Source organism: Gastrolobium bilobum, unplaced genomic scaffold (genome assembly GCF_033153095.1).
Source record: "Gastrolobium bilobum isolate Gb01-03AN ecotype WA unplaced genomic scaffold, APGP_CSIRO_Gbil_v1 utg9484, whole genome shotgun sequence".
Lineage (NCBI taxonomy): Eukaryota > Viridiplantae > Streptophyta > Magnoliopsida > Fabales > Fabaceae > Gastrolobium > Gastrolobium bilobum.
Genome location: NW_026895743.1, coordinates 1 through 24,655, shown reverse-complemented (window position 1 = coordinate 24,655; position 24,655 = coordinate 1). Strand labels below are relative to the sequence as shown.

The 24,655-nt window shown below is 34.5% G+C and overlaps 4 protein-coding genes across 4 annotated transcripts; all 4 read right to left on the bottom strand.

Annotated features, from left to right (window-relative positions):
- Positions 1-641: 641 nt before the first annotated feature.
- Positions 642-1,184, bottom strand: LOC133295533 (pectinesterase inhibitor-like). Its single transcript, XM_061494377.1, has one exon. It carries the CDS (start codon positions 1,182-1,184, stop codon positions 642-644), a length of 543 nt encoding a protein of 180 aa, XP_061350361.1.
- Positions 1,185-14,257: 13,073 nt separating this feature from the next.
- On the bottom strand, positions 14,258-14,788 carry LOC133295595 (cell wall / vacuolar inhibitor of fructosidase 1-like). Its single transcript, XM_061494433.1, has one exon. It carries the CDS (start codon positions 14,786-14,788, stop codon positions 14,258-14,260), a length of 531 nt encoding a protein of 176 aa, XP_061350417.1.
- Positions 14,789-18,482: 3,694 nt separating this feature from the next.
- LOC133295517 (cell wall / vacuolar inhibitor of fructosidase 1-like) lies at positions 18,483-19,013 on the bottom strand. Its single transcript, XM_061494359.1, has one exon. The coding sequence runs from the start codon at positions 19,011-19,013 to the stop codon at positions 18,483-18,485; it is 531 nt and encodes a 176-aa protein (XP_061350343.1).
- Positions 19,014-21,424: 2,411 nt separating this feature from the next.
- LOC133295490 (uncharacterized) lies at positions 21,425-24,615 on the bottom strand. The gene is made up of 7 exons (XM_061494333.1): positions 24,435-24,615; positions 23,865-24,103; positions 23,571-23,777; positions 23,396-23,488; positions 23,211-23,312; positions 22,854-23,138; positions 21,425-21,538 (listed from the first exon to the last, which is right to left on the bottom strand). The coding sequence occupies exons 1-7, from the start codon at positions 24,613-24,615 to the stop codon at positions 21,425-21,427; spliced, it is 1,221 nt and encodes a 406-aa protein (XP_061350317.1).
- Between the last annotated feature and the right edge of the window lie 40 nt (positions 24,616-24,655).

The window sequence follows — 24,655 nt, the reverse complement described above, 5'->3', positions numbered from 1 at the left end:
GTGATTTGGTTTGTGCTTTTCCTAGTGAGTTGCATTTGCAACTAAAATTACATTTATTACTTTATTTGACCCTATCAGGAGATTCAGGACTATGGTGAACCAGATCCATAACAGACGCACCAGAAAGAGGTTGTCAAAAGTCGTATTGTTCATAACGAGCTGGTTACACAACCCGGCGACATAACATAGACACAACATGAAAAATTAGTGTTTGGTTCGGTTGATTTTTAAATTCGTTTCGAATTTGTGTTAGCAAAAATTGACCTGAAAAAATTTGTATTGCGGGTCAAACTCGAAATTAACCCTCATTAGTCTTTTTATAAGTTATTCATATCGTGTTATAAATAAGTTATTCGTATCTTATCATATTGTGTTGACCCGCATAATAAATAATACACAATTTATTTATGTAGTGTCAATTCGTAAAATAAGCGATTCTTATTTACGTCAAAGATTTTAATCCGATTTCAAATTCATACTGTGTTGGTATTATGTATGTCCGTGTTTCGTGCAGTGTAAATCCGAATTATCACAAGTTCAAATTACATTGAATCATAATTTTTACAAAATCAACCATCTAAATACGAATGAGAGTACCTACTAACCTCTACTAGAAATGGGACAGAAGAGGGGTGAATGAATCAACTCTTTAGTAGCAGTTTGATTATGGCGGAAGCAACATCAACCAGCTTCTGCACAATGCCATTTCTATCACCTAAGGGTGACTGAGTTGAGCCTGAGAATTTCTTATCACAGGAATTCACTTCTTTGACAGCATCAGATATGCAGTAACTGGCAAACACAAAACGGCCTTGGCTTATTGCATCAGCTGCCTGTGGGAGAGTGTATTTCACAATTGGTATGTATGTCTCAGCACAGAAAGCCAATGCTTGTTCCAACTCACGGTCTGAGGTGTGCTTTATTAGTCCTTCAATGTAGCTCAGTGTCTCACTCGCATTTGCCACAATGTTCTTGACCATTAAGAGTGCCACCCCTTTGAGATCATTCTTTGGGATTAGAGGGTTTGAGTGTAGGGTCGTGCTGCAAAGGTCATAAAAGGGTGTCCTTTTGCATATTTGGTCTACCAAATCACCATCCCCAGAGGATTGGGACAGTGTGAAGAGAATAGAAGCAAGAAGAATGTGAATTGCTAAAGAATAAACACAGGTTGAGCTCCTCCTCATTTTCTCTTGTGGCTGGAAATGAAGGGTACTGACCAAGGCTCTTTCTTGGCTCTTATTTAAGGTTGGTTTGGTCGTTGTGTGTGATAAAAGTTGGAAATTTGTTTGCTAACCATTGAAAAAACAAAAAAGGGAAAATAGTTGGACCCCTAAATGTCTTTGTTGGTGTTTTTTTTAATTCTTTGTAAGTACAATTTTGTAGTCTTTTCATGTTAAAAAATTGTCACAGATTTGTTGTTTGCTCATTTTAACAATGGGCTGGCAATAGATAGCACTTGCATCCACACATTGTTTAAGGTTAAATAGTCCTTGTGTCACGGGTGTCTTTATTTACCTGGCTTGTATTGCTAATGCCACATCACCTTTTCTGTTCCCTACTTTCCTGTAAGATGCCAAATTTGAGAACTTTCTAGAGGATGCTCTCTCAATTAAACTATTCTTTCGAAAATAAAGAAAACCCCATGATTACATGTGACACACCAATTTTTACTAATGAGATTTAATTCATTCAAAGAAAACCCCATGATTACATGTAAATATGTAATACCCCAATTTTATATTTTTAGAAGATCAAGGTAGAATCATCTACAGGTGCACCAAAGACAGATGCTAACTGACGAGCATGATTGACATTGTCATGTACACTTCCTTGAGAGTTTCAATTACTTGCTTGTTCTAACCTATTTAAACTATTGTTTTATCTAAAAGAAGAAAATTATTTTAATAAGAGATAATTAATTTAAATAAGTTGAAGTAATCGAGTAAATTGTATAAAACCGTATTAAAAATCTCAACCACATTGATTCGGGTCTCGTGTTTTTGGACTGGTACCCGTGACCTAGAAAATTGACACAATGTATAATGTTTTTTTAAAAATAGCTAAGAACTTTTAAAAATCAATTCAAGCTTTTGATTAAATTAATTGTTTATATGGTATAAAGCCTTAGAGATCATAAGGATCCTTGCTATCTCCACTTTTTAATAAAATTAAATAAATATAAAATAAATTAAAATTGAGTCTGTGCAATTCAAAGAGTTCCAACTTAAGAGAATATATTATAAAATAATATACTCATTCAAAAACTTAAACTTTTAAAAAGTTTACAAAGAGAAACGATACGTTTAAGTGGCAATTCTTCTTGGTTTTAGTTTTAGGTCATATCTCTTATGTTTCAGCTTCGTAATGTGCAACAACTCTCAGCGTTGCTCGTTTTGCTCTCATTGCCCGCAATTGTTCTGTTCGTTTCACTCTCACTGTGCTCTGTTCCTCATTCTCATTTGTAGCAAATTCTGTGATTCTTTCATTTTAATTCTCATTTTCATTTAGAATTGGTGACCCCATTTCTAAACAGATGATACAAACTTAAGCTAATTGGGTTTGTCTGGCGCGAGTTTGATTAAAAAAATCTACAAAATCAAATCAATTAATTTTGATGGCTTTTTGACCCTTTTGCCCCTAATTAATTAATTAATAACCAATTTGTCCCTCCCCTATAACTATCCACCATCCTGCCCCCATTTATCGATCAACTTGCACTTTTAATCGACTAAATTGTCAAAATACAGAAAACATGAATCACGAAATGTAATCGACTACAAATTCAAGTTGAACGATTAAATTTCGTGCACTTTTAATCGACTAAAACAATTATGTAGTCGATTAAATTTCGCAAAAAACCCTATATCCCAGCCTTCTCTCGGTCTCTTTTTCAATATTTTCGTTTTGTACCCCCTCTATCTCTTGTTTGTCAGCTGTGATCCTTCCAATCACGATTACATTTCATCCCACCATCTCTAAAGCATAGTCATTGTGAAATCATTGTCATTTCCCTTATTTTCTCATTGAGTAAATACCATTTTTGGTCCTCAGCAAATTTCACGATACCCGCTTTAGTCCCTAGCAAATAAAAAGGCCCATCGTGGTCCCTAAGAAATTCAAAATGGACTCATTTTAGTCCTTTTGAGGTCTAATATGGGTCTTTTTTGAATTTGTAAGGGACCACAATTTTAACTAAATGGATCCATTTTGAATTTCTTAGGGATCACGATGGGCCTTTTTATTTGCTAGGGACTAAAACGGACATCGTGAAATTTGCTCAGGACCAAAAAGGGTATTTACTCTTTTCTCATTTGTTGCCCCCAAATCCGAACCCAAATCCCCAAAATCCGATTCCTACCCCCAAATTCGTGTGAAAGATGAGCTCAAGTCCAAACATGTATGTTATAATGATCTACTATGATGGAAAGCATTATGAAGGCCCTAATGGTGTTCAATTTGAAGGAAAAACGAAAATGTTGAAAATCAAACGGGGCACTACGTACAATGAGCTGAAGGGGAGGATTCACAAAAAATTGGGGCTACAAGGCAGCCAATGCGTTCAACGGATTATCGCCAGGGTAGAGTCTACAGTTGGTAAGGATGCTATATTCTACATTGGTAATGATATATGTGACAATGACGATGTGTAATGTGTCTTAGATGCAATTGTGGATCGAAAGTTTCAAAATTTTGTTGAGATATATGTTGAAATAGATTGTGGTCAATCTTCATATGCACTTATGCATGAAAGAAGTCAGAGTCAAGAAGACAGAGTGGTCGGTTTATCTGCACCTGCACCTGTCTTAAGTCAGATAACACTGAGAGAAATAGACGAGGATGAGCATGAGGAGGATATGGACAGTGATGACGACGGTGAACCAGAGAGTGTTATTCCGCTGGGTAACACCTCAGATACGGACATAGAGGGGAATTTTGACGCTGACACAAGTTCAGGAAACCTTAGTTCTCAGGTTATGCCACCACTCCGTGTTGACCCTGTTAGCAGTGGTAAGATAGTAAATTAAAGTTTTTAAATGAATACAAAAGGCTGGAGAATTGCAAAAAAGGTTGAGGACTTCATACAAAAGAATGATCAGTTAACTGTGAGTCTCCGTGTGCGTGTTTTTGATAGAGACTTGCAGTTGTTTGAAGTTGAGGATGCCTACAATCAATCTACGCATGATGTCGGCGACATTATGAGGGTGGACTTGCTAAATCGTAAATGTCAATGTGGACGGTTCACAGCTAGACGATTTCCTTGCAGTCACGTGCTAGCGGTGTGCAAGGTTAAAAAATTGAACCACTATGACTATGTCGATCCTGTGTTCTCAATTACACAAATTGAGAAGGTCTATGTTGCACATTGGTATCCAATAGGTAATGAGTTATTGATTCCAAAAATAGATGGTCCAACTATAATCCCAAATGCATCTTTGGTACGTGCACAAGGAAGACCGAAGTCTTCAAGGATACAAAATGAGATGGATTGGGTTGAGTCCCAACCCACAAGCAGTCAAAGTAGATGTAGCACCTGCAAACAAATTGGTCACAATAAACGTACATGTCCTGTGAGGATTAGACAGAGTTGAACCAATGTTATGCATGTATTTCTGAAGTTGATGTTAGTGGACACCATGGGAGGGGGCTAATGTGTTTATGGTTTAGTTCATGTAATTCTGTTATGTGACAGTACCCTAAACTTTATGTTACGTTATGTTGTTTGCCTGATGGCTTTCTATTCAAATTAGTGACTTTGGTCCAAACCATAGCATAACAGGGTGGACTTGATAAATTGCAACTCATAACAATTACTAATTTGACCCCAAAATGAATTCACCAAGTTTCGGGGAGCGTAAACAAACGGTTTCCATCAATACGTACCCAACAATGCATACGAAGGACACAATATTTTTTTGTACCCCAAATTGTGTTCCCTAAGTCAATATGTGTGTACATTAGTGTACAATCGATGACAAAATAAAAAAATTCGAGGAAAACAAAATTGGGTGCCAAAACCAGTTATGTAGTCGATCAACCTGTACTGGTTTCATCGACTACACTGTCTAGTCGATAAAACCAGTACAGGTTGATCGACTACATAACTGGTTTTGGCACCCAATTCTGTTTTCCTCGAATTTTTTTGTTTTGGCACCGATTGTACACTAATGTACACACATATTATGACTTACGGAACACAATTTGAGGTACAAAAAAGTATCGTGGCTGTTATAAACCCTAAATGTCCACGTATTGGCTAAATCTTGGTTTAGGATACCCGAAACTTGGTAAACTCATTTAACTCTCTTATTAGTGACTGTTTTGAGTTGCATTGGACATTTTAGACCTGTTGGGCTTTGATTAGACCCAAATTGATAAATTTCATGGAAAAGTACCATTATTCGTTCATGTGGTAAACAATGAAAATGGCATAAATAAGTAACATGGATTTTGACAACAAACTTGATAACATTAAATAGTTCAGCCCCTAAACATAATACAACATAAACTACAAATGTCAAATAGGAAGACCGAAGTCAATTACATAACAACATAAACTACAAATGTAAAATAAAAACATAAACCCTAAATCTAATCCCCCTCCTCCTCGGACGCCATCTCCTCGTCATCCTCATCTGACACATTAGCCCCCTCCCCTGCAACATCCTCAACCTGTTGTCCTCGTGCAAGATCTAGACGAGCAAGCCTATCTTCAACACCCTTGAACCTTCCCTGTATGTGTCTAAACCTTTCATTCTCTTTCTGGATGTGACTCTTCCTCTATTTTTTATGTTTCAGCGCCATTTTAAATATTTTCTTCAGCGTGGCGTTTATGCCCTTCATGACATCACGCAATGAAAACCCACCCTCAAGCTCAGCTATATCCTGCAAGTCAGTCTCATCATCGTCGTCATCATCATCCTCCACCTTGGGCTCAACCATGTCTGCATGTGGAGCAACATCAGGAACCTCAACATCAACCGCACCTGTGAACTGCCACACACCCGCCCTGTTCTTTGTCATCTTGCACTGCTCCAGTAGACGCTTTCCGAACTTGCAATTATACCTTGTGGTCTTCTTCAAGGTCACATTGTCCATGGGAACACCAAAGTGACCCAATATCCTCTGAACCAGACAAGCAAATGGAAGTGCACCCTTGTGTTTGGCCTTAAACATCATCCAACAGATGTAGTGCCTCCAGTTCACCATAACACCATGTCGGATAGCCCACATGATGGGAATGTCATGTTCCAACACCCTGGAATGATTGAAAGCTCGCGGAAACAGAATGTGGGTGATGACATAGTGTAGTATACGGGACTCCACAGTAAGCAACCCCACCGTATAGTGAATGTTATACCCACGTCCCATTTCAGGCCTCCTCTGCTCATGAACGGTATCACCTCGTGTATATCCTGGAAGTGTTACGCTGTTATGTGCGTCATATTCCACAGACTGCGCAGAATCAAAGTCATACCCCAGTAACTCCAACCATACCGGAGCCATCATGATGATCTCCACCCCGCAGACCCTCGACTTCAGCTCACCCTGTACACAGCTGAGGTTATGGTAGAAGGCTCGTACTAGCAGCTCTGAATATGGACACAACATGTCAGCCAAAACCCTAAGATGTGCTCCCTCCAACAACCCCACAATGTTAAATCCTTCCGCTGCAAACAAATGTTGTATCAAGTGATTTCGGAGGACATATGGGTCGGTTCAAATGGTCACAGACAAATGCATCACGAACCAAGGGGTCATGCTCGAACAAGTATCCGAATGGGAGGTCGACAGGAGCAGGCTCTTCGTCTTGTGGCCTTGACGAAGACGGACGGTCTTGTCGTAGCTTTGTGCGTCTCATTTTCTACATCATTCGATCTTCTACGACCAGCCATGGGAACAACCGTACCTACAATGCAAGTGGAAACAATATCAATAACTCGGACAATAACTATATCAAAAATTTTGAAAATTCAATATCAAAATCAAAACCCTAACCTAACCCTAACATAAAACAGAAAACACAGCCCTAAACCCTAACATAGAAACACAAACCCTAACCCTAAACCCTAACAAAAAAATAGAAACCCTAGCCCTAACCCTAACCCTAACATAAAACATAAACCATGCCCCTAACCCTCACATCAAACTCAACACCCTACCCCTAACATAAAGGCACAAAAACTCAAACAACCTTCTACCATAAAAAAGAAAATAAAAAAAACAGAAACCATATCATGGAGAAATAAAAAAAAAAACCAAAACTTAAAACCAAATGCAAGTCAGAAAAAAGTTACCTACAATGTCAATTTCAGAAGGTGTAAACTAATGATGGTGCAATCGGACTTTCAAGGGGATGAGATTCGGACTTGGTTGAAGAGAGGGGATCTTGGAGCCTTCTTAATCGACTATGGTTTGAAAATAACCCCCTATGCGAAATGGGTTTTTTTTTAAAAAAAACCTGATCTGCAAAATTTAATCGACTACATAATTTTTTTAGTCGATTAAAAGTGCACAAAATTTAATCGATCAACTTGAATTTGTAGTCGATTAAATTTCGTGATTCATGTTTTCTGTATTTTGACAATTTAGTCGATTAAAAGTGCAAGTTTATCGATTAAATGGAGGCAGGATGGTGGATAGTTCTGGGGGAGGAGCAAATTGGTTATTAATTAATTAATGAGGGGCAAAAGGGTCAAAAAGCCTAATTTTGATTGATTCAATTTTATTTATTTGTAAATAAACTATGGGAAAAAAGTTTCCGATGTTACTTTAGATAACTTTATCTAATGTTCATCGAAACGACGTCGTTTTGGGTTAAAAAATTAAAAAATTAGAGTGATAAAAACTATTATAACCCTGAAATAACTTAAAATTACAAAAATACCATGATTTCCGTCCCAAAACGACGTCGTTTTGATAAACATTAGATAAAGTTATCTAAAGTAACATCAGAAAAAGAAAACCCATAAACTATACTGACATGTGTATTCCCTTCATTTTTATTTTTATTTCAATTTTTTCATCGATTTATCAATTGACTAATCCAATAAAACCATAGAGAATCACAAGGCAACAAAATACTCTTGGAAATAAATAAATATAAGAACAATACAGGGGGGAAAAATGTAAATAATATTATTAAAATAAGAAATTACAAAATCATAGTATTTTGCAATTAATTTACGGATAGCAATCAGATGCCACTTTTGTTAAGTCGCGCCCAACATAGGCGTGACTCACCCGTGATAACCTGTGGTACAAAAACGTCAATATAAGGTCATAACTTTTGACTTGGGTGTTCAAATAAGATATTTTTTTTTGATTCTGCATAATTTTTTGAAATGTATGCAATGACGTCTCATTGACGGGGCACAATTGGTTGCTATAATGCGCAAATTAATTTCCAAATGCTACGTTTTCATAATTTCTTATTTAAATAATAAAATTTAAATTTTTTTGTTCGGGCCAAAGATTTTGATAATTAAACATAGGAAAGAAAATGATAAAAAATAAGAATTTATTTTTAACTTAAGTACACTATCACTTTATTTTTTAGACATTAAGATTATTATTTTATATAAGTAAAAAAATAGTTTAAGGTAAATATAATTTTTATCATCACTTCGCAATCTTATACGGATAAAATAATGTAGTTTGCATCTATTATCTCACATGACATAACAAAGTTTCCTACACACAACATTTTGTGGGACCTGCACTTTTTGAAGAAAAACAAAAACAAAAACTACGGCACGCAAAACGAATCTCTATAACATTACACAATCACTTTTTCTACAACATAACTCTTATAAAACTCTAAAATAATAGGAAATTGTTACGATGCGAAGGTCCACGAGGAGTAGGAAGCGTTCATCTATGCTAACAGACTTTGTAACGTGACTTATACTTCATGCTTCCATTTGTAATGCTCCGTTAGTTGGTTACTCCACGTGTACAGTTGCATGTCCTTATTAGTCGGTTAGTTAGTTAAGCTACACGTGCGTGTGTAGTTGTCAATTGGTTATATTGGAAGGATTATAAATAGGAACTGTAAAGAACTATGGATTCATTCATTCAAGATCAATAAACGGAATTTCTTTCTCTTCTTTTATCTCTGTCCTGTTCTTCCTTACGTTTTAGAAACCTAACATTGGTGCTTTCATCCATTCTCCTATTCTTCTTCCATGACGAGGATTCAAGAATTATCGGAGGAGTTGCATTCACTTCAGAAACGAGTGGACTCGAACTTGGAGGAACTTCGCATGCAAGCGACGGTTCAGGCTAATGAAACCAGGAACCAGTTTTCCTTACTGGTTTTACAGATGCAGCAATTGCAGGAAACGATTATGGCTAATCAAACGCCTAAGCATGGTAATTCACACACCAATAATTCTCCTGTTTCGCACAATTACACCAAACCAGATTCCATGGATCATCGTTCCTTACTCAAGAGGGTTCGCATGGAGATACCGGTTTTCAATGGTACTGATCCTAACAACTGGATTTTTAAAGCAGAGTTGTTCTTTACTCTTCAGTTGATTCCCGAGGAAACAAAGGTTGCTTTGGCTGGGTTGAAGATGGAAGGCATGGCTGCCTCTTGGTTTCAATGGACTTTCAACAATGGTAAGGCTCGTGCATGGTCTGATTTTGTTTCTGCTCTTCGCCAGCGTTTTGGCATGTCTGGCTTTACAAATTTAAAAGGAGCTTTATCCAAATTGACTCAAACATCTTCCCTACGTGCATATATTCAACAATTTGAGGCATTGGTTAATCAAATTCCTGAACTAGATGATGATCTTTTAATGAACTTTTTTGTTTCGGGTCTCCAATCTGAATTACGTAGTGCGATCCAATTAAAGGAACCTATATCCTTACACCAAGCAATTCAGCTAGCTATGGCTTATGATGATCATTTTACTGATCTCAAAACTTCGTTCCAAGGTGCACCTAAGAAATTTTTTCAGAAACCTGTGTCTGGCTTAGATAGCTCTTCTGTGTTGCCCAATAATCCTATCCCTCATTCTGGAAATTCTTCTGGAATTTCGAATACACAGAGATTGGCCTTACCAGCTCCTACCCCAATGAAACGTGTGTTGAATGCTGATTTACACAAGAGGAGAGAATTGGGCCTTTGCTATACATGTGATGAAAAATGGAATTCTAAGCACATTTGCAAAAATAAATTGATGTTATTGTTTGGTGAGGATGATGTTGTTGCTCAGGCAGTAGAGGAGGAACAAATTGTTTGGCAAGTTGATAATTCTGTTGGAGAAGCAAAGGATGCTTCACTTCATACCTTGAGGGATACTACTCACTACCGTGCCTTGATGTTTAGTTCAACATTGGCAGGTATGGATTTCTCTATTTTAGTTGACTCAGGGAGCACCCATAATTTCATACAACATCAGTTAGCTGTGAAACTAGCCTTGCCTATATCACATTCTCACCGAATTCGTGTGTTTCTGGGTAATGGGGATGTTATGCATTCTGATAAAAAATGTCTCAAGGTACCATTAGTGATTCAAGGTCATAAGTTTGTCTGTGATCTGTGGGTTCTGGATTTATCTGATATAGACATCATTTTGGGTATGCCATGGCTAGAACGGCTGGGAAAGGTTACTCATGATTATATCAGTAAGTCAATGGAGTCCTAGTGGGAAGGAAATTCAATTGTCTTGCAAGGTCATAATCCCACTGATGTCTCTGCTAAATTGAATACAATTCTGTCCCAAGAGTGGGCTGGCTGTCATGCCTTACAAACAGGTGTTTGCACTTCCTAGTGGATTGCCACCTTTTAGAGGATTGGATCATTCCATCCACTTAGAGCCAGGTACCAAACTTGTTAATGTTAAACCATACAGATATGGTCATGGTAAAAAATCTGAAATTGAAAAACAGGTCTCTAAGCTTCTAGCTTCGGGTTTCATCCAACATTCTCATAGTCCATTCTCTTCACCAGTCTTGTTAGTGAGAAAACAAGACAACTCTTGGAGGCTTTGCATTGATTATAGAGCTCTTAATGCAGTCACCATTAAAGATCGATTCCCTATTCCTACTATTGATGAATTGTTGGATGAGCTAGGGGGTTCTACTATTTTTTCTAAATTGGATTTAAGAGCGGGATACCACCAAATTAGGATGTTGCCTGCTGACACTCACAAGACAACATTTAGGACACATGATGGTCATTTTGAATTCTTGGTCATGCCATTTGGTTTGACAAATGCACCAGCCACTTTTCAAGCGATCATGAATCATCTCTTCAAACCTTATCTCAGGAGATTCATTATAGTTTTTTTTGATGACATTTTAGTCTTCAGTAAAACTATTGAGGAGCATGTTCAGCATTTGAAACTAGCTCTCCTTACTTTACAGCAGTATGCTTTTGTGGTTAAGTTGTCTAAATGTGCTTTTGGACAGAGGTCTATCGAATATTTGGGCCATGTGGTCACTGATAGTGGGGTTATTGCTGATCCTAAGAAGATTTCAGCCATGCTTCAATGGCCTACTCCCAAAACTATTAAGCAATTGAGGGGATTCTTGGGGCTAACTGGTTATTACAGAAGATTTGTGAAAGGTTATGCTTCCTTAGCTCTTCCCTTAACAAATCTATTAAAAGGATCATCTGTTTTCCAATGGACACCAGCAGCTGATACAGCTTTCTCGGAATTAAAGGTTGCTATGTCTCATACACCTGTATTGCAGCTGCCCAATTTCGAGGAGATATTTGTTGTTGATACTGATGCATCGAATTTTGGTGTGGGGGCTGTGTTACTCCAAGGTGAAAAACCTATTGCTTACTTCAGTAAAAAGCTTGGACCGAGATTAGCTAGTTCTTCTACTTATATCAGAGAACTTTATGCTATCACTGCTGATGTGAAAAGATGGAGACAATATTTGCTTGGGACCAGATTTATTATCAGAACTGATCATAGAAGCATTAAAGAACTCCTCACTCAAACTATTCACACGGCTGAACAGCAAAAATATTTGTGCAAGCTGATGGGATATTCTTTTCATATAGAATATAAACCAGGCCATGCTAACACAGTGGCTGACTCTTTATCTAGAGTGTTTGATGAGGAGGGTGCCGTGTGTGTATCCCTTTCTGAACCTGAATTTGATCTGCTTGCTGAGATTAAGAGTCAAAATTTACAAGATCCCCATTTACTTACTCTGCATCAACAATTACAGGAAAACCCGAATCATGATCCTGATATGACAATTCGAGATGGTATTATCTTTTACAAAGGTAAATATCTCCTTACTTCCTCCTCATCCTTAGTGCCTGTGCTGATTAAAGAGGCTCATTCTTCTCTAATTGGAGGACATGCTGGTGTCTTACGAACCCTGTTGAGACTACCAGCCACCTTCCATTGGCCATCAATGCGGAAGGATGTCAAACAGTTTGTACAACATTGTCACATCTGTCAACAGGTGAAATATGAACCTTCCAAAGTAGCTGGGCTGCTGCAACCTCTTCCAATTCCTGAAGGCATTTTTTAGGAGCTTTCTATGGATTTTGTTACTGGTCTTCCTCCTTCGAATGGCTTAACCACTATCTTGGTTATAGTAGACAGATTGTCTAAATTTGCTTACTTTGGTTCCTTACCTACTTCTTATACTGCCTTTACAGTAGCCACCTTATTCTGTGACTTGGTAGTTAAGATACATGGCTTTCCTCGTTCTATTCTAACTGATAAGGATCGCATCTTTTTGAGTCAATTTTGGAAGCACCTTTTTAAATTGAGTGGTACTACCTTAAGAACAACTTCTTCCTACCATCCACAATCTGATGGTCAAACAGAAGTGACCAATCGTTACCTGGAGCAATACTTGCGCTCTTTTTGTGGAGATCAACCTCGTTCCTGGAGTAAGTTTTTGTGTTGGGCTCAGTATCACTACAATTCAGCAACCCACTCAGCTATAGCTATGTCTCCTTACCAGGCAGTATTTGGCAAACCACCTCTCATGATCCCATTTTATCCGAGAGGGTTAATTAAGCTGGAGGTCATTGATTCTATGTTGCAGATCAGAAATAAAGTCTTAGCTCAGCTCAAACTTCATTTACAAAGAGCTCAGAACTGTATGAAGGTCCAGTATGATAAACATCACAAGGAACGCTCTTTTCAAGTGGGTGATCTGGTTTGGGCACGTCTGCAACCTTATAGGCAAGTTACTGTGGAAAAAAGATCTAATCACAAGCTTGTTAAAAGATTTTTTGGTCCATTTGAGGTCTTGCGTGCTTTAGGTAAGACGGCTTATGAATTGCAATTGCCTCTTGGAAGCCAAATCCATCCAGTGTTCCATGTTTCACAATTGAAACCTTGTGTTGGTCCCAAACCAGTGGTATCCAATCCTCTTCCACCCTTAGCTATGGATAACAAGCCTGTTCAAGTTCCTGTTGCCGTTCTAGACACAAGGTCAGTTGATTGTCATGGCCAATCTGTCCGAGAGTTTCTTGTTCAATGGTCCAATACAGTCCCAGAAGATGCTTCGTGGGAGGGGGAATCCGACTTGCTACGTTGTTACCCAACCCTCAACCTTTAGGACAAGGTTGTTGTTGAAGGAGAGGGCAATGTTACGATGCGAAGGTCCACGAGGAGTAGGAAGCGTTCATCTATGCTAACAGACTTTGTAGCGTGACTTATACTTCATGCTTCCATTTGTAATGCTCCGTTAGTTGGTTACTCCACGTGTACAGTTGCATGTCCTTATTAGTCGGTTAGTTAGTTAAGCTACACGTGCGTGTGTAGTTGTCAATTGGTTATATTGGAAGGATTATAAATAGGAACTGTAAAGAACTATGGATTCATTCATTCAAGATCAATAAACGAAATTTCTTTCTCTTCTTTTATCTCTGTCTTGTTCTTCCTTAGGTTTTAGAAACCTAAAAGAAACCCCACGAAATCATTTTTTCTATTAACTCATGGAGAAGCGTGTTAGACTTTTTAATTTTTTTTAAAAAAAGTAATGACCCCATAGAGAATTTTATCTGCAGGAATCCGATAATCTGTCGTGCAACAGTAGAGATTGAATCCCTAGTATCATATGAGTATTTATGATAAATCATACGTAGGAACTAATCTAAAAACACAAAAGGAAGGGAAGAAAAAATTTAAATTGTTCGTTGGTGAATGTAGTATTTTAAATTGGGATCATACCCGCGTAAATAGTAATTCATTTCTCGAAGTGATAGCATTTTTATTGGACAAATATCGTAATTAACATCGATGCCTATCATCTATTTGAGAATCTAAAGCAATAATCGAACAATAGCCCTTGTAACGTCTGCAACATCACGCATACTATTGTTTTCATTGGTGAGAGGTGATTTCCCATTGAAGCCCTCCTCACAAGAGGTGGCTTCAACAGTACAATCACTAACCCCATTTTCTGCAAACTTGGGGTTTCCAAACTGCAGAGCTTGAGTGGCTTCTGGAATATCCCCTATCAAAATTGCACTGTAGTTGTCAGCACATGAAGTCAAGGCTTTCTTATCCCCTCTCCCTTTAAGAAGTTCCTTGATTTTGTTTGAGACATCATTTGCTTTGGCTTTGATTACATTCACCAATATTAGTGCTAGGCCGTTGACATCTGCACTTGAGCTATGAGGGTCTGCTTCAAGGAGTTTAATGCAAAGATCAGGATGTGGTGTTTGCTTGCATGTTTGCTCTATGAGTCTCACATCGTTTGGTTGAAAAACTCTGCAGTGACCTTGTGGCATTGAAATTATAGCTAGAACAACAATGCTGCAGATCAGAGATAGGTGCTTCAAGTTTGCCATCTTTGTTAGAATAAGATAGATAACTGAAGCCTTGAAAATTCAAGAGGGTGGATGAACTGAAAAAGTGAAAGGAGAGAACTTAAAAATTCTAAGAAACTGATATTGTATACTGCTATCAGAGTGAACATGTGTAAACTTCTTATTCTTCCAGCATTTAAATAGGCAATTGTCTCCAAATTCGGTCAAATCACAAGACAATCTGAGTAATTAATCTTATTATTAATTTATTAATACAATAATATTTTATTTGGTAAGTAATCAAAAAATTTGTAGGATGAAGCAATATCTTTATTGCTTTCAAAAGTAATTAATTACACTATTAAATAGTACTTATTGTGTAAGATTTCTTGAAGTAATTAAAGATATCATTAATTAATTACATTTAATAGCATTCTTAGTCACTGTACATTATGGATAAGACTATAAGAGTATATTAAAATTTATTAAAATTTAACTCCTCCTGATTTGGTAATGAATATTTTATATTAAAATTTATTAAGAGCATTTCTTTTGATAAAAAAGGATATATTAAATTTAAAACATTTAGATTAATGCAATTCAATTCAGTCAAATAATAAGCCAATCACCATTAATTAATAGTTGCTATCCGATAAGATTATACTAAGGGATTGATTTTCTTATTCGACGAAATAATAACAGTATTAATTAATAACTATAAAGTAATAAATATAAAAGATTTGAAAATTAACAGTAGTAAATGAGAAATTTATTAATTTTTTTTATGGATAAAAGTTATACTTTGAGTGGTAAACTCAATTGAAAAAAAAAACCTTTGAAAAATAAATATTTAAAATGAAAAAAATGTTATTTGAAGAAAATCTAAAATAGATATGAACTTTTCCTAAATTAATGCTCAGCGAGGACACCTATGACATGATACACGTCATGTATATGTGTTGTCTACTGATATGATCAATGCTTATCTGTATTATTTATATATCTATCATGTTTGATTATGTATTCCTACGAGAATACATAATGGTTTTAAATCTGCACGTGCACGTTACGCTCTATAACAAAGTGTCAAAAGATGAATCATTTATATATATTTGATTCATCTTGATAAATTATAGGTTTTAAATATCCTCTATAAATAATTTATAAATAATTCATCAAAAAATATTATATATATATATATATATATATATATATATGAACATGTTAGTATTTTAATCATTTATAATTTTATCAATTCCATTAAACAAAATAATATTTGTGTTATATTTTGATGAAAAAGCTAAGTCTACTCATTATTCGTTATTAAGTTTTAGTTTAAAACTTTTATTAAAATATATAATAATTTTTATATGTAATTAATTCATAGAATAAAAAACAAAAAATACAACATATAAAATAAGAAGATAATTCTAGAAATAAAAAAAATTAATAAGTAATTTATAAATTATAAATCAATTAAAAATAATATATTTTTAGCTTTAAATTTTTTATAAATAAAGATGATCAGATGATTTTCTTTTTTTTTTGGAAGAATTCAAATATTTTATATCATTTAATAAAATCCTTTCGTAATTATAATAATATTATATTAATAACTATGCCATTCAAATAATTATTGAGTACGATATCACTCTCTATAACTTAAATAACATCAAATATTTGAATTCATCCAGTGGAGAAAGATAAAAAATCAATCTCCAAAATATAATAATTAACAATAAATTTTACATTTTTAAAATTTAAAGGCATTCTGAAAGATTATATCTTGATGATTGATTTTTTCTCTTTCCTTTTTCTTTTAGCTGCAAGAACTAAAATATTTAATATTATTTAAGTTGGATGAGTTATTACATAATTATTAAAGTTATTTGTGAAATATTATTATAATTATAAAAATATTTTAAAATGTCTCTAAATGATGTAAAACATTTGAGTTCTTTCGACAAAAATAAAAAAACGGTTATCAAATCATAATTATTAATAAATAATTAAGAATTATAGTGTCACTTTTTCACTGTCAATGTAGATAATTTATCTACATTGAGCCTAAAACAACTTCGTTTTGAGACGAGAATTAAGGTATTTTATAATTATAATTTATTTCAGGGTTATAATAGTCTTTTTTATTATAATTTTTTAATTTTTCGATCCAAAACGATGTCGTTTTGAGAATAAATATAGATAATTTATCTACATTCACGGTGGAAATATTAAAGCCAAGAATTATTTACCATTTTAATTATTATTTGATTAAATAAATATAATCTTATTTTTGAAAATAATAATAATTACATTATTTATAATCTTAATTATTATATAATAATTACTATTTATGACATTAATTATGAATGGAAATATGAAAGTAATTAAATTTTGGATGAATGACTAATTCACCCTATTTTTATATTAGTGACCGATTTCCAATGATATGCAAAAATATTTCTCATGGATAAAAAAAGAGTTAGCATCAAATGACGTATATACTTTAGCTTTCTTGTGTCGTGATTCTATTTATTTTTTTATTGGGATAGTTTCTTTTTTATTTGCAAAAGAATCGTAGTGTGAGAAACCGGTAGAATTTTAAAGTCATCAGACTTTATTAAATATTTAAATTTTTTTAGACGAAGAAAAAAGAAAAATCAATTATCAAATTATTATTATTTTAATAAATTTGACATTTGACATTTCCATTTTTTATAAATAAAAATTATTTATGTCATTAATTATTATTTAATTAAATAAATTTAATATCAATCTTTAAAATAATAATAATGTTATTTACTATCTTAATTATTAGATATAGTTACTTATGATCCTAATTAAATTTATATAAGTGAGGGTATAGTGTTATCTGGAAACGAAGAGGATAAAATTTCGGATAGACAAACTTTTACTTAAAGTAAAGGAGTAGTGAATTAGTGATATATAGTAAAGAAAGTGAAATTTTTGTACCAAAAAAAGAAAGAAAGAAAGTGAAATTTGGGATGTACACCCAGAATTGTACTAATACAATTCCCCAAGTAATGATTCATTGCGCGGTTTGTATTAGGATGGTACCCTCGAGCATCAATTCATTTTGGCATTTAATGGATTTCATGAAAATAATTTTATTTTTTATACACATATAAAGTGAGACTTAATATCCAAAAAAAAAAATAAGTGAGACTCATATAACGTCATGTGAAAAAAATAAAAAAAAATAAAACATGAACTTCAATCACACTCTTTTATATAAGTGTAGGAGATAATTTTATTTTATATAACGTAAAAAATATTTAACACATTATTTTATATAAAAGTATAGTCGTTTAAAACAAAAGTAATCAATTTATTTTGTTAAGTTTTGGCCGTTGAACTGAGAACTGACATAGAAAGAATAAAAAAAATAAAGAATTTAATATTTATTATGTTGTTGACGGTAAAATTATCTTTTAAGTACATATAACAATAGTATTATAAGTCTAAATATTAGTAACTGAAGAGTTACTAATACTTGGACTTTTTGAGATAATATTGCTACATTTTACTAATATTAGGACTTGTGAGATGTATTGCTACAGTACACATAATTTTATCTTAAAAATACGAGAAACTTTAAACACAAAAATAAAACTATCATGATACTTTTTATATTTAGATGAAATTATCAAAGGGATAGAACTCTTATCAGACAAACATTGTAACATTTCATGGCATATCATCTCTTTGTGAGTATCTAAAGCATTTGTAAGATAATCTCCCATGCCACTTCTGCTGCATCACTCACGTCATAGTTCTCCTTGAAGAGTGGTGATATTGCAATGAAGCCATACTCACAAGACATGGCCTCAACAACAGAATGACTTGCCCCAATTTCAGCAACCTCGGGTTTTCCAGATTGCAGAGCTTCAATGGCTTGTGGAATATCATGTTCCAAAATTGCTTTGTAGTTGTCAGCACATGAACTCAAGGCTTTCTTATCGCCACCCCCTTTAAGAAGTTCATTGATTTTGTTCATTGTATCATTTGCTTTGGCTTTGACCACATTCAGCAAGATTAGTGCTAGGCCTCTTACATCTGCACTTGAGCTATGAGGGTCTGCTTCAAGCAGTTTAATGCAAAGATTAGGATCCACTGTTTGCTTGCATGTTTGCTCTATGAGTTTCACATCATTTGGCTGAAAAACTCTGCAGTGACCTTGTGGCACTGAAATTGTATATAGAACAAGAATGCCACATATGAGAGATAGGTGCTTCAAGTTTGCCATCTTTTTTAGAATAAGATGGGTAATTGAAGCCTAGAAAATGCAAGAGGATGGATGAACTAAAAAAGTGAAAGGAAAGTACTAAAAAATTGCTAAGAAACTGTGCAATCAGAGTGAATATGTGTGAACTTCTTATTCTTTCAGCATCTAAATAGGCAATTGTCTCTGTCAATCACTAGACAATTTGGGTAATTAATAATATTATTAATTTATTAATATAATTATACTTTATTTGGAAAGTAATCAATATTTTTGTGGGATGAAGCAATATATTTATTGCTATATGAAGTAATTAAATAAGCTATTAAATATTACTTATTCTGTAAGACTTTTGAAGCAATATATATATGAGGAAAGATTCTTTGACACTAGTGTCAAATTTTAAATTGTCAAATTTTAAATTTGACACCTCATCTCTAAGAGTTGTTAGATCAAAAAAGATCAACGACTATGATTTGTAAGCATGTGACACCGTTGATCTATTTTGATCTAATGGCTCTCAGGTGAGGTGTCAAATTTGAAATTTGACACTGGTGTCAAAGGATCCTGCCTATATATATATATATATACAGGAAAAGTATTTTTGTATTTCTACAGTCAATTTAGATAAAGTTATTTATACCTACCATTTTTAACTAAGTACGACCGGTCGGACTTAGTTATAACAATAAAGCTGCTCTTTTTTTCTCTCTCCTCAGACACTGTCGGCTGACGCGACGGAGAGAGAAAATGCATTTTTAATGTACGACCGGTCGTAAATGGGTAGCTGTAGACAACCTTAACTAAAGTGGCTGCAGAAATGTTTCCCTATATATATATATATATATATATATATATATATATATATATATATATATATATATATTGGTCAAAGAAGCAATATATTTATTGCTGCAGTGAAACTATTATCGCATCATATTATTACTTTATATTAGTTTTATAAATATTTTAATTTTCAGGATCAAGGAGTATTTGAAAATGCTTGCGACACTGATGTAATATCAGCAGATCAACTGCGATATCTTTAAATTAAAATCATATTTTTTCAATTAAATATTTTTTACGTTATTTGTATAACATTTCATATTTTTATACAATTTTAATGTCTTACCAAGATGATAAGAGTCAAACATGTGATAGTACCGATGTTGCTGATGTTTCTCTCACTTTGTTGTCACCGTTGGTTATAAAATCTGATGCCATCAATGAAGAAGATTTTAATTTTCCAGTTAACCATCATAACAAAAAGATTAAGACACAGAAAGATACAATACAATGATTTTAATTGATTTATTATACAATGTCTTAATATTTATTTGACGTATTAAACAATCACTACAAGAAAAGCTGCATTCAGGGGCGGTTTTATGGGCATTTAAAGGCGGTTTCAACCGCCTGTGATTATCGAGATAGGCGGCTTCGCAACCGACTCAGTTAGCTCCGCCGAGAGTCAAACGAAAGCGGTTTCCATCAACCGCTGGAGATACCGCCTCAAAACTACTTTCAGGCGCGGTTTCATTAACTGCATGTAATATATAAACTAAGGCGGTTCTTGAAACTGCCTTTATATGGTTTACTGAGGCGGTAGTGGAGGCGGCAAGTTTGACCGCCTTAGAATGTAATAGGGTGGCGGATACAGAGGCGGTTCTTTAATGACCTGCAAACTATATAGTGAGGCGGTTGTTTCGAGTGCCTGAAGATAACCAGTAGTGGCATCTATACGTACAGCCTGGGATATGCTATCGGAGGCGGTTATCATGACCGACTGAAAATGTTAATCTGAGGCAGTTTTGATATCCGCCTCATTTGGACATATTTTGGTGGTTTTGAAGAGAGCCTGAAGAAGTAATTTTCATGCGGTTGTGTACAACGCCTGGGAATGTTTTTTAAGCCAGTTATTTAAACCGCATGTAAATTGTATATTGAGGCAGTTATTCTCAGTTATAGTATTTTTGAAGCTAACCGCCTGAAAATACTGAGACGGTTTTTTATTTTTTTCAGTATTAAACATTTTTTTAAATATGTGTTTTGGTAAACATTTTATTTTTGACAAATTTTGTTATTATTTTTGTAGCCTACATATATTGTCCATTTATTTTAATTTTATAAGCACCTTTTGTTAATATACAATTTCAAAAAGCAAATTATTATAAAAATAAATTATTAATAAAATAGAGTAAACATTACACATTTTATTAGACATAATAATTATTGTATAGATAGATATATATAAAAAATGAGAATTCAAAAAAAGGAAAAAGACATTAAATTTTATATTAGAATAGAAACATATGTTATATCCACACACTAATTATCATGTCTCAAACCTTTAAAACAAATCCTTAAAACAGTAATCCATAATTGTTTCAACATAAAACAACCTCCTAAGCCTATGATAAAATCCAAAATAATATTCAAGGCTGAGGTGGTGGAGGTGGAACCCAAGGTGATAAATCTGGTACTTCAACATGTGGAGTATGGCTAGCATGTGAAGATCTTTTAAGTCCTGGGGAACCCAAATCTGCAACCTGATGATAGATTGAGGATACATTGTTATTATAGAACAATAAAGTTAATCCAAGCATATATATAGTCTTTTAAAAATACATTAACAGTAATGAGACATTAATAGCCTATATATTCTTCTTCAAAACAATCATACTCATGGATAAAAGTAGGCATCACTGGTAAACAAGAATAATTGCAATTTATAAAATGCAAGAGAGAATAGTGAAGTCTTTTATTACACATTTCCAGCTTTGGTGGCACTCATAACTTGTTGTCGTCCAATATTATGGTCAAGATGCAATCAAGCACAAATACTAGCACCACTTTCACACACTGTTAGATCCAATCTAAATTAACAAGAACTTAAAGGAAACAAGTGGTTTTTGGCCCAGAATAAGTCCTGATTTTCTGCATATTATAACTGAAAAACAAATACAAATTGAAAGACAATGTCACTAAGGACTCAAAAGGAAAACACATAACTCCAGCACATTCGAGAGGGCTGAATCTCTCCAAATCTCATGCCCAATCCCATCCCTAAAGCCTCCTACTGAATCTCATAATTACATATAACAATAATTCTGCAGACACATCACTAAGTTTACCACTTAAACAACATAACAGTTCCCATATTGCAGATTGATAGAAGAAAAGCTTACCAAATTGGCCTCTGTAAACAAAGAATTGCAAATTTTCAGCAACATACAAATTAAGCATATGGCATAGTGGAAAAAGGGGAACAACATACAGGGGCAAAAGAGTGGGACTGGCGGAGGGTTTGTTCCAATCACACCAACTAATCCACACACCAACAAATCCATTCAGCCAATAAAATTATGGCTGCAAAACGTCTCAGTTAGATCAAGCATATTGGATAGAATGTTATCATGATGAAGCGCTTATGACTACACTAATGATTCTTTTTTGACTGATGCATATTGGTACAATTTTTCCGAAGACAATAATTATCATAAATCTATTAATTATAAAATAATTTACATTCATGTCAAACTAAACAATACATCAATCATAATTTGAAATGGCCAAAAAGAAGAAACCATATTCTGAAAATTAAAAGGAACGAATCCATGCATGCTTGAATTTGTGACTTTTAATGGCTGAATAAGAAAGCAAAGATAGACAGAGACATTATCCTAATTCCAAATTGTCAAAGCTTGGCCAAATTTTGAGAAGGTGCTGCCTATCTGGCTATTTAAAATGGTAAATAGAAAATGCTAATTACTTGAACTATTCAAAACAAAAAAAAACAGTTGAGCTGATCAAAATGCCAATTACATACAGAAATTCTCAAAGAACTTATGACCCAATATTTACCTGATTTGAGTTCAAATTAGGGGGCATTGGAGCACCAATATGCTGCAATATTGTTGCCATCTGTGTCTTTATGGTGTCAAGTTCTTCTTTAAGGGTATTGTACTCAGCTTGTGTAGGACCAGAATTGTTTGAAGATGATCCCGAAACACGTGATCGCTTACGTATTTGAGATGGAACCACGCCAAACCCCATTCCTCTTACACGTCCCGGGTGCTCCTTCCCAAACGTAAATTCATATGCCTCATCTTCATCAGATACATCCTCCAAATCTTCCAGTAATTCATCCTACAACACAAAACCAAACATGATGCCCAATAGTATGTATACAAAGAGTTAATTCACAAAGAAAATACTTACATTCTTCAATCTAGCTTCGTCACTAACAAAGTTACCATCTTTTTTTGTATGTGCAATGCCAAACATCTCCCCCCTACTAATTTTGCATCCATATTTTTTTTCCTAAAGCAATGGCAACATGCTAAATGTTAGTTAAATTCAAAGTGCAGCAAATATAGATAATAAAATCGAATTAACGTAAATACCAATTCGTGTTTTGTCTTTGCAATTGATTTGGAACCAAGTGTATGCATTATGGTCTGCTTTGCTCTATTTTTTGTATTAATCTCACTATATTTCTGCATTATCACACATTTCACATGCAGGATTTTAGGTTAAGTAAATCATATTAAGCAAATTTATGCATGCTAATGTCATTACCTTTGCTTTGTCACTTTTCTTATAGGCCAGGAAACCAGCCCACTGCTCTCTAGTCATGCCATCAGGATAATTGTCTATGTTTTGGTCCAAACTTGCAATTTTATTGTAAAACTCAGCACACAACCTGTACCTATTGTCCTTCCACTTTTTACCCATATTTCCCATACAATATGCCCTTTGTTGATCAGTTGAAAGTGCAAACTTGCTCTGCAATGTGAAAATTACAAAATATCATTTCACAATAATTTAAGCATACTTAAGCATACTAAAAGGAAGTTGAAAGAGCATCTATACCTCAATCAGTTTCCAAATTTCTTCCTTATAAATGGGAGGTACATCAGGCCATCGTTCATAAGATACGGGGAAAAGATTGACATTACAAGCTAGATGTCCTAAAACACCATGCAGAAGTGAAGAAGCATCCTCAATAGGCTGATCGGTCTCATTCCATGGCACAATCACTTTTTTGTGATCTGGGAGTACCAAAACATCCTTCATCCTTAATCTTTCCTCGGAAACTCTTCCTCTATCATCTATATTATATAATATTTAGTGATATTTGTTAGTATAAAAAAAAGGACATAGAGTAGAAGAGCTTGTTGAAGTTTTTCTTGCTGTAAATCTCTTTGTTCGTACCATGTTACCTAATCAACATAAATCCAACATATAACATGCCAACATAAAACTGAATTACAACCCATTATGTCTGAACCAAAAAAAGCAAACATGAATCTGAATGACTTACAATTGCTGAATAGACAAATCACCACTTGACAAAAAACAATACATGACACAACCATAGACAAAACACCACCCAAAAAACAAACCATGACACACCCATGAAAGAGGGCATATATTAAAAACCGAATAGGAAAATTATTATATGTCCAATAGCTCCATCCTCATTTTGATTAGCTATCAAATGTGGAGTGTCATCATCTGTGGCAGGTCTTGATAACTGTAGAGCTATTGTGTCATCATCTAAAATTTGGTCCAAGTTTTGTGATGGAAATAGTTCAGTGGTTGTCATGATATCTTCGCCCATATCATACAAGTCTCGAGGTTTGACATGGACAGGAGCAATA

Bases quoted from the DNA above. Each gene is read 5' to 3' on its own strand.
- LOC133295533 (XM_061494377.1), bottom strand. From the start codon at position 1,184: ATGAGGAGGAGCTCAACCTGTGTTTATTCTTTAGCAATTCACATTCTT.
- LOC133295595 (XM_061494433.1), bottom strand. From the start codon at position 14,788: ATGGCAAACTTGAAGCACCTATCTCTGATCTGCAGCATTGTTGTTCTA.
- LOC133295517 (XM_061494359.1), bottom strand. From the start codon at position 19,013: ATGGCAAACTTGAAGCACCTATCTCTCATATGTGGCATTCTTGTTCTA.
- LOC133295490 (XM_061494333.1), bottom strand. From the start codon at position 24,615: ATGGGCGAAGATATCATGACAACCACTGAACTATTTCCATCACAAAAC. The intron at 23,139-23,210 runs GTAAGTATTTTC...TTTGTGTTGTAG, and splicing joins ACGAAGCTAGATTGAAGAAT to GATGAATTACTGGAAGATTT. The intron at 21,539-22,853 runs GTAAATATTGGG...ATCTATCATCAG, and splicing joins CTAATTTGAACTCAAATCAG to GTTGCAGATTTGGGTTCCCC.